Consider the following 13,696-nt stretch of genomic DNA (forward strand, 5'->3'; position numbering starts at 1 on the left):
TATGCTTTGTAGACTGGAGATAGGTATGACTGTGGCTTCATCCCTCCACCACTGTGTGTGTGTGTGTGTGTGTGTGTGTGTGTGTGTGTGTGTCTGTGCAGGTTTCTCGCTCTATGTATGTGTGGGGAAAGTTTCTGTGGGGGGGGGTTCTGTGTTGTAGGGGATGGGTTTCTGTGTGTGTGGTTTCTGTGTGTGTGTGTGTGTGTGTATGTATGTGTGAATGTGGGTGGGTTTCTCTGGGTGTGGGGGTGTTGTTTCTCTGGGTGTGGGTTTTCTCTCTCTGTGTCTGTGTGTGTGCGCAGGTGTCTGTGTGTGTGCGTGTGTGTCTCTGTGTGTGTGTCTCTATGTGTGCTGACACCTACATGTGCTTTTCTGTCACTGTCACAGTGCAGCCGAGTCCTTGCTCAAGATTTTAATACAATAAAATTAAAGCATAAATTAATTAATCACGTGTAGTTGGAAGGAATGGGATTTTAGAGCCAAAATTAGTTGCCCAGCTTTGGTTGAATTATTGCTTCTAAGTCTTGTTAGCTGGCTAACATTCGTATGACGTTGTAGGTGGGCAAACAGCACATGCTGTGTGGGGGTTGCCACAAACATCATAAGGTAATGTATAAATTTAGCGTAGCCCCTAGTAGGTGTGTATGTGACTTGGTGGGAACTAGGGCAGTGTCTGACTGCAAAGAACCACTCGGCAGTTTCTCCCACCCCCCATTTCCTTCCCTCTCCCTTTCTGTCTTCCTTCCCCTTAGACAAGAAAACTACGGAGACAAAACCATGTGGCAGAAGTGGATGATGTGACACCGACCTCTTGGCACTGGCATAATGAATTTGTTGGTAGGGCAGCTGCTTGCCTTGCATACAGGTGGGCTTGAGCGTGAGCCCCAGAAGTCACACACTAATCCCTACATGGTAGCTTGCACTGTAACCTCGGTGGAGGGCTGGAGACTGATGACTCCTGGGCTCACTAGTCTGCCTGTCTGTTCAGGAGCTGTGGTCTTTAAAGAGACTAATGGCATTTCCATCAGAATGGCGCTTGAGGTTTCTCTCTGGTCTCCACAGGCACAGACACATACATGTGCTTGCACGTGCGTGCACACACACACAGGCACATCATACATACACACCACACACCCACACCATGACTCTACACCACACACGCATGCATGCTTATCATACATACACACACACATGCACATCATACATACACACCACACACCCACACCATGACTCTACACCACACACACATGCATATCATACATACACACACACACATGCACATCATACATACACACCACACACCCACACCATGACTCTACATCACACACGCATGCATATCATACATACACACACATGCATATCATACATACACACACGCATGCATATCATACATACACACACACATGCACATCATACATACACACCACACACCCACACCATGACTCTACACCACACACACACGCATGCATATCATACATACACACACACATGCATATCATACATACACACACACATGCGCATCATACATACACATCACACACCCACACCATGACTCTACACCACACACACATGCATGCATATCATACATACACACACACATGCATATCATACATACACACACACACATGCACATCATACATATACACCACACACACACACACACACACACACACACTGAAAACAAATATGACTCAATGTTCTCTCTGATGCTTTATAAACCAGTAGTGAGATTAGGACCTGGTCAAGGAGAAAATGAAATTGGAAAGGATTGCACCCAACCCTGACATCATAGTCTCATGACTTAAAATCTGAGATCCATTGACACTTGCTCATTAGGACCCACACGCATCTATAGGTCTGGCAGTTCAGTTCCCAGCTGTTTCACTTTATGTGGACTTTGTCTCACCTTGTTGAGTAAGTGGGCTTCAGAGTCGGTGGCTTCTCAGGCTATGATCGTGCGTTAGCTTTGGCTCAGTGATCACATCCAAACACCAAGAATTCCAAGTTTTCTTGGCAGTACAGATCCAAATACTTACGATGTTTATTTGGATGTCTCTCTTAATTCTACTCATGAGACATTGCCACAGAAAGGAGCCCCGTTTCAGTCCCTTGGGGCTGGTGTGTAAGAAGTGTCATGATGGGAGATAGGTGTTGGGTAAACACGTATCTGAGATCTCGGTCAACATAGTCTTGTGAACTTTTGATTCTTAATTGGGCGACTGCCATCTATTAGTCCATGGCCAGCCACAAATTTAATAAAGTTCTTTTGTTATCTAACTAGTTAACATACTTAGCCCTTGACTATAATGGAGCCTCTGGCTTTTCTGGCATTATAAGGGAATCCTAATGTAGCTGGAACATACAACTGGTGCTTGTGCTTCACGAAGCAAGCTTCTTTCTCAAGCATTTATTTATTTATTTAACTATTTATTTATTTATTTTGCATGTGGAGGGGCAGAGAACAACTTTCTGTGGAGTCCATTTTCTTCTTCCACATTCCAGGGATTGAGCTCAAGCTGTTAGGTCTGGTCAGAAGCGCATTGCCTGCTGGGTCATAGCACAAGCCCTTTCTCTGACTGCTGGAAAGTGCTCCAGTATGACTGTAATCCAAACATAACCATCCCTCCAAAAAACGGAAGAAAAGAATTCCTAAGCAAAATACTTATGGATTTCTCATAGAAAGAGTAGGATGCCTGGAATCAGACAATGAAAACGAAGGGGACAATGCTAGAAGCTTCCGTCTTGTTCTCCAGGCCAATCACTACTAAACCGATCATTGCAGGGGACTCAATGACTCAAGGCTGCTATGAACTTGATTTTTAATAGTCTGTTACTGATTGAAGGTCCCCCAGAAGCCATTACAGTTCAGGAAACATACAGAACTGTCTCCTTCATCAAGAGCATGGAACTTGCCCTGCTGTTATGATCAAGAACCCCCACAGAACTCGGGCTTTTGCAGATTGGATTTCTGTCCAAGCCCACAGGGTAGCGGGCATGCTTTTCCTCAACAGCCCAGGGAGGGAAAGACGATGGCATCATTTGATGAGATTCCTCCCCAATTTACAAGACTACAGCAAAAAGGCAACACCTGGATACGATTCCCAGGCTAACAGAGTGCTGCCATGCCTTGCGAGCTCCCCAAAGAATAGTTTAACTCAATGTGCTTGGAGTTTGGTTTATCCGAGTTTTGTCCAGTACTCTGTTTCACTCCCTGAGCAATATCACACACGGGGGCAGGATGAGAGTGAGGTGGATGCCCTGCAGCCTGGGCAGTGCCAGTGACCTTGTGGCTGAGAATTAACTTGAAGTAGTGGAATTAAAACCGGCTATTCTTCTGCACTGTCAGGCCTTGCCTTGATAAGCACAAAGAAAAGTAAATAAAAAACACCTATTTCAAAACCTCCCCTGCAACCTTTTTGTTTTATGACAAAAGAGAGTTAATTAACATACTTGTGGTAAGCAGCCTTCCCAAACTCATGCTAATTATGTATTCTGTTGACCGTGACTCCAGTCATACCGTAATTGGCTTGCAGTAACATGACATTTCAAATCATCTCTTGAAATTACATCAAAAAGCCAGCCTGTTTTGTTTTGATAGGGGAACAATCAATTTGATAAGTGGTAACACAGCTCATTGTTTCACATTAATTAGACTAATTGCTGCATGTTAGCCTCTGAAATAGACAGAACTTGGAGAAGACAAAGGCTGCGGCCTTTAGCATGCAGTGTGTGCAACGGTTCCACTTGCCTGCACATCCTGGAGATATGCAGAGAGCAGAGCTGGTAGGCAGCCTTGCAGGGAGCTGGGCTTCACAGTGGTGTGGTGCGTTCTGTGGAATATGCAGGCTTTCAGTTAGAGCACCTGGGTTCCCACGACCCCCAGAGGGACAGGAGGATGGCCCCAAAGAGAAGCTATTGTCTAGCAATCTCTGCTTAAAATCTCCCAGGCACCCCGTTTCCTTCCAATCCTATGTGCCCTTGGGTTCCTGCTGGAGATGTCTAGGTTTGGATTCTTTGTGGTATTCTCTACATAAACGCTTTAAAAAAAAGTCTATCACAAAACAAACAGAGTCCAAACAAAACCAAATGCCTAAAAATAGAATTCCTTTTTTTAAATTTCCAATTACAGAAGTAGACTATTTTAATCCACAGAGATGAGGCTGCCTGTCTTTAGAGAGCTCATTCCTTAGCTCTCCATTTGATAGAGCATACCTCGGATTATTCTCGAGCCTGCCAGTTTGGCCAAATTGGACAGCGTCATGTTCCTGACAACAGCACATGTCAATCTCAACTGGCAGCCAAGAGCATTGCACTTGTGACCCGCCTGCGCTCCTGATGCTCACAGCGGTGGATGCTATCCTGTTACTGGGTGTCTGATGCAATGGAACAGAGATCTTGTCCAAGGAAGAAGCATCTAGCACTTAAAAAAAGAAAGAAAGGATAGAACAGTTGCTCTGGCTCTGAGGCTCTTTGTGGTCTAGTTATCCACTGGGCTCAGAACCTTCTTTGCTCACGGCTGGTCCGGGTGAACCAGAGTCTGGTGGGTGTGTGTCGACCCATGTCTTCAGTATTTTACCTGTAAAGTGGGCAATGACTCTGCAGGCCTGGCCCCACAGTTACCCGTCGCCAAGTTCAGTGAGTTTAGATGGTCTGTTCTCTTGATGGCTCTTGGTTTGACTTTGAGATCAGAGACAAGTTTCAAGCAAGTGACCGTGCTATCAGGGAGCACATTGATTCCTGGGGAATGGAGTTCCCACATTCGTGCGTGGTATGGGAAGGACTTTCTCCTCTTCAGCTTCCTCAGCTGCACTGAGAGTCCGCGCTGTCTTGAACAGGAAGGAAGACAACAGTAGACTAAACAGACTTCCCATTAGACACACAGTGGCCGTACATGCCCCAGAATTGTGAGTACGGTGGTGCCTTGCTGTGGGCGCATGCTTGTTGGGCTTTCCTTGGACTTGGAGAGGGAAGTTGGGAACCTGGCTTAGGAAACGAATGCGGGACATGTAGAGAATGATTGGCTTCTGCGCATGAAGGCAGGGATGGGGGAAAAGGCGGTGTACAGACATCCACACCAAAGGACGGTGTTTCCATTCCTCTTTTTATCGCCCCTCAAAGGGACGGACCCTTTGCAAGAACTTGAAAGCACAAACGCATGCGGCAGATTTAATTTGGTCATTTTGAGTGTGTGTGTGTGTGTGTGTGTGTGTGTGTGTGTGTGTGGTGTAGCAACTAGCAATGAAATGATTGCTCTTACAAGTTAATAAATCTTCCACAGCCCTTTTAAAAGGAACAGGCCTTTCTGATTTAAGTGTGCTAATGTGCTGATTTCCCTAATCCCAGGGTTTATTCAGAAGGCAAACGACAAGGGATGGGGTGTGCCAGGACTGAGACCCTTAAACATGCAGATTCAGGGTGACTTCCTTTTGCCTCAACACAAGCTGGAAGCTACCCTGCCCCTTGGGCAGTCAAGTTCCACTCCAGGCAGAAAGAACCATTCTGGGTTAGGTGAGAGTCAATCTCTGGCAAGTTTGGCAGCCAACCAAGGGTCCTTAGGCTGCCCCATGCTCCACCTGAATGAGATATTGACGAGACATGGCTAGCCACACAGAGTGGAGGGACTAGATAAATTAATTAATTAAATTGTCAAAGTACTGACAAATTAATTCTCAGTATTTGAATTGAGATCCATTGCTCAGCAACAAGGGGAAAGCACCAGTTCTTTGGTGTGGGGCAGGTGGGGGCGGGGCTTGAATGCTGCTTTGACAGATTATTAACCTGTGTTGAATCTTTCTGGCCAGTTATTTATTTAAATTCCATCTGGCTTTGTCCTGCTTGTTTAGTTAGGAGAAGGGAAAAGATCTGAGAAAACAGGGTACATATAAAAAAGAAAGACATAATGGAGGAAAGGTGTTTAAATGGGCACAGTTGGCAGGGCTATCAACCACAGGGTGATCACAGACACAGGCCTGTAGGAGTATAGCTGACGCCAAAGGCTGGAGGGGCAGCTGGAGCCCAGGGAGCTCTGCCAACCTGTCCACTAGCAAAACAGTGTGTGTGGGGGATGTACAAACAGGGTGAAAAGTTTCAAGAAAATATTATGAAGTTTTAGTAAATATTCAGACTCCCTGATTGTGACTACCAAGTTGATATTTATTTGCTTCTAAATGGGAAATGTAGCTTTCACTGAGGGCCAGCGATTGCTTATCTTGCCTTAGTTGATAACCGGGTAGAGGTAAGGTTGTGCTAGGGACCCACCAGGACCTAAAGACTCATGCTGAGCCTTTGTCTTAAAACTGTGAATCAAAAGTTTGTAGGAGACATCAGGGGCCACTGTGTGGCCTGGAGAATGAACAACTTAAAAAACATAATCCGCTCTCCTGTATAATTTCTCATTAGAGTAAGAGGATTTCTCTTTTTGCCTGTGTTGAAGAGAGACAGTTCTGAGAGGACCCTCCCCGACATCACACCACGTCCCCGCCATTCACACCACGTCCCCGCCATTCACACCACGTCCCCGCCATTCACACCACGTCCCCGCCATTCACACCATGTCCCCGCCATTCACACCACATCCCCGCCATTTACAGCACATCCCCGCCATTCACACCACATCCCCGCCATTCACACCACATCCCTGCCATTCACACCACATCCCTGCCTGAGGCCTTACGCAAAGGACTGCATGGGAGTTGATGCGGATGCTGCCCTGCAGTCCTTCATGCTCCGGGGATGGCACTGTTGCTTTATGTTGCCAGCTGCTGACACTGGAGGCCACGCTGGCCTGATCTCACTAAGTGGTCCAAGGTCTTGAACTATGGCAATCTCCTGCCTCAGATGCTCAAGTGCTAGGTATATGGACTTGAACCACGCCACCTGATTCCAGTTTTTTACTCACTACTTCGTTAGTACAGACCCTCAAACTGATCTCAAAGAATCTGGACCTTCATGACCCAGAATAAGGCAAACCCAAGGAAATGGACTCACCCACGCCTAGATCACTACTGAGCATGCTTAGTGGCAGAGCTTAGTGTAGCACACACAGAGACGATTGTCTTGTCAAGGCTGATGATAACTAATTCCACACACAAATAGAGCATTTTCCCCTCAGTAATGCTTTACCGCTTTTAATTTTGGTTTTGTATTGATAAGTGCTTTTTGAAAATGCCTAGATCACATAATTGCTAAGAAAATTAAATAATTACAAAGCTCCTTGGGAGGTGCTTAGCAAATACAGAGTCGTTCGTGGTTACATTTTCCCTTGTGAAAATGGTGTGGCGATCATCAAGTGATGACCATGCATGACTAAGGAGAGATATAGATAAGCACCCAAAGTTTCACCGGAATATTCTTAGGGCCTAACTTGTGGATATGCACTGACCCCAGGGGTCTCTGACCACATGTCTGTAAGGGCTTTCCATCCACAAACTTCTGGAAATGGTTAGTGAGTTTTAGACTAAGGGGTCTTACAATTGTGTGTGTGTGTGTGTGTGTGTGTGTGTGTGTGTGTGTGTGTGAGAGAGAGAGAGAGAGAGAGAGAGAGAGAGAGAGAGAGAGACAGACAGACAAATATATTTGAGAGAAAAATTGCCATACATCTTTTTCTATTTTCTTTTATTGAAAATAGATCTTTTTTTTTAACCTGTGAGTAGCTCCCATTTGGAGACAGATTCTGGGTTAGGAATGGGGACTTGTGCCAGTTCTCTCAGGGCCTGGGCCACATCTGGCACAGACCCCTGCAGGCCCTGTGACTTCCGATGTACTTTGGTTCTGCTGTGCTGAGAAGACCTTGTTTCTTTGGTGTCCTCCATCTCTTCCTGCTGTTTACATTCTTTCTGCCTCCCCTCCTGCAGGGCTCCCTGAGCCCTGAGGAGAGGGATTTGATGGGGACTTCCCATTTAGGGCTGAGTGTTTCAAGGTCTCTCACTCTCCATACCTTGTCCAGCTGTGAGTCTCTGGATTTGTTCCCATCTATTGCATGCGGAAGCTTCTCTAATGATGGCTGAGCAAGGCATTGATCTGTGAGTATAGCAGAATGTCGTTAGGAGTCCTTTTATGGTTACGTCCTTTAGCAACACAGTAGTATTTGATTTTATCTTAGACCCCTGGCCTATCTGGTTTCAGATTCTTAGACGTCAAAGCAATGTTGGAGATGGATTCCATCTCATGGAATTGACCTTAAATCCGTCCTTTAGCAAGACAGTAGTATTTGGTATTATCTTAGACCCCTGGCCTATCTGGTTTCAGATTCTTAGCCATCAGAGCAGTGTTAGAGATGGATTCCATCTAATGGAATTGACCTTAAATCCAAGCAGATATTGGTTGGCTACACCCATACTAGCACTTCTGGCAAACGGTTCATCACTGTGGATCTGATTTTGTAGCTGGGTTGATATTTGTCTTTCTTGTTTGGTAGAGCGCAGAGTACCTTCCAGTACCAAGAATACCAATCCATAGGGGTGAAGGCTGTATATAGAAAACCCTACATTTTTCAGTGTCTTCAGCCCACACGTTATGTAACTGCTCCTCGATATAGCCATTTTTGTTCACATTTCCCTACTGTTTTCAAACTAAATTTGATTCGTGCATCTTAAGCCAACTATGGCAATCAAACAGAGTAACTGGTTAGAACCCGCTCCCCTCCCTCGGTTTTTGCCTCTGTGGAATCCCATGGTGCTCCAGCAGCACCGTAATTCTTCATCTTTCCTTCTCCGCGAACACCACCCCCTGGGAAGTGAAATGTTCCCTGCTTTTCCAAGCAGAAAGCACTTTGGAGGGCTTTCGCCACCATCTTGCTATGTTTGGATGTTTCTACACTTGTGGGGTAGCAAACTTTTTGAAGAGAAGTACTTAGTAGTTTTCAAGCCTTTGGCACCCTGCCCTTCGGACATGTAGTCACTCTTCAGAGAGCACTACCACAAGGATATGAACAAACTCATAACCAGGACTGTGAAGAGAACTAGTCACTCATTTTGACTTATTCATTTTAAAAATTATTTTTTTTTTATTTTCTTATGTGGAGTATGTTTGAGTAGCAGGATGACTCAGATGTATGAGATGGGAAAAATAGAATGGTCTTGGAGGAAGAAACTGGCTCCTGAATATAAGGAATTGGCAAATTGGCTGCAACTGTGACTCAGTGGCATAAAATCTGACTACCACATATGAGGCCCTGAATCCTACGGACAGAAATGAAAAATAATAACCTAATTTTTTAAAGTTAAGCAAAGGCTTTGCACAGACCCCTTATCAACACATGAAAATGGCCATCTTGTGGCTAGGGAGTTGACCTAGTGGGTAAATACTTGTCATTCAAACACGAGGCCTCAAATTCAGTCTCTTGTCACTCATGCCGTCGCCAGCCTGTAATCCCAACCATCGGAAGGCAGAGGTTGAAAGTATTGAAGCACGAGGTCCCTGAAACAAGCTGCTGGGCTAGACTAGCTGCACCAATCAACTTTGGACTCAAGTGAGAAACCCTGCCCCAATATATAAACATATTAATGCCTGACACTAAATCCCAAACTGATATTAGCACCCTTGTGGTCATCACAGCACCCTTGATAGTCCTCAAGAAATGAAAATAACCTAAATGTGTATCCAAGGAGGAGCAGAAAAAGAGAATGTGGTATGCACAGCTTGAGATATCAGTCAGTCTTTCATGACAGAAATGATGCACTTGTATGAAGACATAGGTGAACCTTGACAGAGTGCTAAGTAGAATGAGGTAGGCACAGAAGCAGGATTCCTTCCGCACAGCTCCAGTTCTCTGAGAAATGTGAATCATACCATGTATGGAAACAGGATCAGCAGATGGCAGGACCCAGGAACGGGAGAGGGAAAATGAGAAGGCGCCAATCACATGTGCCTATAGTTAGTAACGCCATCTTGTCCACTTTAGAATTGTTCATAGACTTAGACTAGAGTGTGTCCTCTGTGGGGGAACACTTGCTAGCATGTGCCAAGGATTGAGTTTGTTCTCTAGTCTCTATGATAAAAATCCATTCAGGTGGTAGATTTCATGTTGTTCCCAAGATTTGGGAAATTGAAACAAACAAATAACCTGCGAATTGATGCAAAATCAAATGTGTGTCATAGGATACGTGAAATGAAACTCTTTCCTGACCAATTTGTTATTAAGACTGTTAAATTCTTCTTTCACGGACCTACAGCATGTTTCTTTAACATAGGGCTTAAGAAAATTCATGGGTTTATAATCTTTTAACACAGGGTCCCCTGAGAAAACAGAGAACTGCCATAGGGATGGGGGTGAGGGCAGAGTGAAGGGGCTAGAACATAGTAGAGTCTCTGAGTATGGACACTTATCAGCCAGGGAGACTCCCAGCTCCCACTCAACCTCAAAGGAGCCTCAGGCCCAAAAGTAATTAAAGACCCCTGCTTTGGTATTTCGATTCAAGCAAATGATGCTTCTTTCTTATTAAAATAGAACCCAGTCTCTAATGACTTGTTATTGAAGAGATGCTTTCATGCCTTTTAACAAGCACCTTTTGTCATCTGCTATCCAGAGAAGTGCTTCGGAATCGCCTCAAGTGTTGGTTGAAGTCTTTTTCTCACTTTTAAAAGTGAGTTGTGCTACCCAGAGAAACCCTGTCTCCAAAAACCAAACCAAACAAAGAAAAGCTAGCTGCGTTTTTGTCTTCCTTGTCTCCCCTGTGCTTTAGTGGTCCCAATACTTGAGTGTGTAGCTGTGTACCAGAGAAGGGCAACTGGGGGAGCCAGCATTGCCTTGGGTGGAGTGTTGGTCTGGGGTGATTTTTGCTTCTACCATTGGTGAAGTGATTGGAGCATGGAAGCCAGATGTTAATGGTTTTCCCTAATGGGCTAATAGCTGCGTTGCAAGGTGGTAAATTTTGGCACAATTATCTGTTTGTTTGTTTTCCATTTGAATTTACTTGTAATGTTAGCTCATTTCCAACTGAACTTCTGGTCAACCTTTCCTTTCACCAGTTCTCTTTCCTTCTTTAGTTCCTGTCCGTTTGATAAGCTGAAGCCTGTCTCTTCTCTCACCTGATTTAACGTATTTCCACTTACAAACATGGGGAGGTTTTGAAGGGGATACCATCTTCTCCAGAATAGTATAGCAAGGATTCTCTGTGTTCAGATTTCACATCTCTGGTTTAAATAACTGCAGTTTCAAACTCAGAAAAAAAAGCATGTCTGTTCTGAACATGTACAGACATTTGCCCATGTCTTAGTCCCTCAAGAACACAGGATGATGATTGTGCATAGCATTCGAGTCTGTGATATATTTTACTTTGTACCTGTGTAATCTAGAGATCGTTGAAAATACAAATGAGGGTTTCATAAACTGTAGACAGATACTTTGGCATTTTAGAAAGGATTCTAGAATTCTTGAACTTTCATATCTTTGGTAGGCCTGACGCCAGTCTCCAGGCGACACCAGGAAACCTGGACATGGTTCTAGGGCTGCATATATTATAATACAAAGTTACCAAAAATGAATCGTTTATAGTAGTTGTGGATAAATTCATCCTGCTGAAGGAAGGTCCTGGACTGCTTCCGTTTTGGTGCTTGTCTGTGTGTATGTTGAGTGTGTTGTGGGGAGGTATTGGTTGAAGCAAAGTTTTGTTTCCTTGTGATCGGAAAGGGTTTTACTGACAGAAAACACCCACTGTCCCTGCCTCTTTTCTAACGTTACACATTCCTCATTACCTTTCCTTAGATTCTTGCCAGGACTGAACTGAAATGTCATTCATGACTCCTTTAATCTTACGTTCAGTCTTATTGGGTGTGGATTAACCTCGGGCACTGGGAAAGGATCAAGGACTCAGAGGACGTGACTATGTGGCTGGTTTCTTTGTTGTAGATCCATTCATGTGTGTGTGCCTGTGCATGCACATGTATGTGTATTCAAGTAGATGCACGTGTGTATTTATGTATCTATGTGTATATATGCACATGTGAATTTATGTACATATGTGTAGGTATGTGTGGATTACAGAGGACAACATCTAGTATCCTCTAGAAACATCTACTTTCTCGGGAGCCATCTGCCTTCTTTTGGGGGACAGGGTTTCTCCCTGGGAACCAGGACTGAGTAGACTGGGTAGACTAGCCAGTCAATGAATCCCTGCCACCTGATTGCTTGTGTGGCTAGAGTTGGGGTCACACATGTACAGCAGCACACTTTCTGTGTGTGTGGTGGGGGAGGAGTCTTAGAAACAAACTGGGGTCTTCATGCTTGCAAGACAAGTACTTTATTGAGTCTTATCCCCAGCCAGCCAGATCCATTCTTAATGCTTTGAAATTCTCTATGATGCACAGTCATAATGATGGTGATGGTGACAGTGATCCCTAGAAATGGTTGTCTCCTTCGCTCATGGACTTGAACTTTCCTTTGGTGAAACTTGGGGCTGAGCTTAGCCACTGCTTCTCAGCTTTCTCCTGTATGACTCCACTAACTTTCTCCTCAGGGAAGTCACTCTCTCAAAAATGAGCTTTGTCAGTAGGAAAAGTAGAATTACAGCAATGGTGGTAAATGTGCTTCAAGATGCACATCCCTGTGAGGACTCCCCATGCATGGTACTGAGATTATTTTAACCACCTGTGCACCATGTTTCCCCCTTAGGAGTACATTATTGTACTGGTGGATTTGGAAGGTTAAGTACACTATGAAGTTGCTATCATTAACTACAGCATGTAATTCCCACCTATAGGGGCTCAGACGGTGTTTAGTCCCTGATTCTCTGAAGCCTGTTTTATTAAAAGAAATATGCCAGGCACTCAGGGACACGTTCCACATGATCTCACTCATATGTGGAATATAGAAAAGGTGATGTCATAGACACCAAGAGTAGAACCCAGTTAGCAGACTTGGTGTGTATAAGAGGAGGGCCGGGGAAAGGTAGCTGGGTGAGTTCCGAGTTGTGCTGTGGCGCAGCGTGTGACTGGTCAAATCAGTGGTATGCTGTTTACTTCCAGAAAGCTAGAAGACCAAGCTGGAGATGCAGCTCTGCAGTTAGGAGCATGCACTTCTCCTTCAGAGGACCAGAGTTTAGCTCCCGGCACTCTTAGGCAGCTCACAGTTAATTGTAACCAGCTCCTTTCTGGCCTCCATGGGCACCCATACTCAGTGTGAATGTGCCCACAACCAGACACATAATTAGAAATAAAATAAACTCTAAAGAAAAGAAAGAAGCCAGAGGAAAGTGGTTTCCATGCTTCTACTATAAGAACGGGTAGATATTTAAGAACTATGATTCACCTGGTTTGAGGGGTAATAGTAAGTTACCAAGGACACTTAACTTTAGGTGTGCATTCTGTGAGTCATCGTGTTTCAAACTCTCCTGTCTCCTAAGCCCAAGGCCTCCAGGAGTTGCTTTCTTCCACACTTACGTCAGCCTTTCCCATCATGCTGTCATGTCTTAGCTCCTGGGCCAAGTTTCAGTTTGCAATCATGAATGCTGAAAAGGCAGGAGGCCAAGCTTCCCTAAAGTGTTCGCTGAACCTCATTGTAAATTTATATTGAACTCTTAATGGTGAGAGCATTAGAAAAATCGGAGTTTCTGAAAGGTGATCTCATTTTAGATTTTCTTTTCCCTTTTCCACATTCTGAGTTAAACCACATTAATTTTTTTAAATGCCTTAGTTAAGCCAGAAGTCTGGAAGTGTAATTGCCATTGAATTTACTTTAATGATTACAAACAGGAAGGAG

General features: G+C 44.6%; 1 protein-coding gene across 9 annotated transcripts in view; it reads left to right on the top strand.

Moving 5' to 3' along the window:
* The window catches only part of Esrrg (estrogen related receptor gamma), a 612,799-nt gene that overhangs the window by 311,919 nt on the left and 287,184 nt on the right, over positions 1-13,696 (top strand). Inside the window, exon 1 of one of the 9 annotated variants that reach the window (XM_075989422.1) lies at positions 4,496-4,904. The exons of the other annotated variants lie outside the window; for them this stretch is intronic. Within the exon in view, the coding sequence (XP_075845537.1) occupies positions 4,771-4,904 (134 nt within the window). The 5' untranslated portion in view covers positions 4,496-4,770. Of the gene's footprint in view, positions 1-4,495; positions 4,905-13,696 lie in introns of those variants that run through there. 9 annotated transcript variants of the gene reach the window in all.

The sequence above is a fragment of the Microtus pennsylvanicus genome, chromosome 10 (genome assembly GCF_037038515.1).
Source record: "Microtus pennsylvanicus isolate mMicPen1 chromosome 10, mMicPen1.hap1, whole genome shotgun sequence".
NCBI lineage: Eukaryota > Metazoa > Chordata > Mammalia > Rodentia > Cricetidae > Microtus > Microtus pennsylvanicus.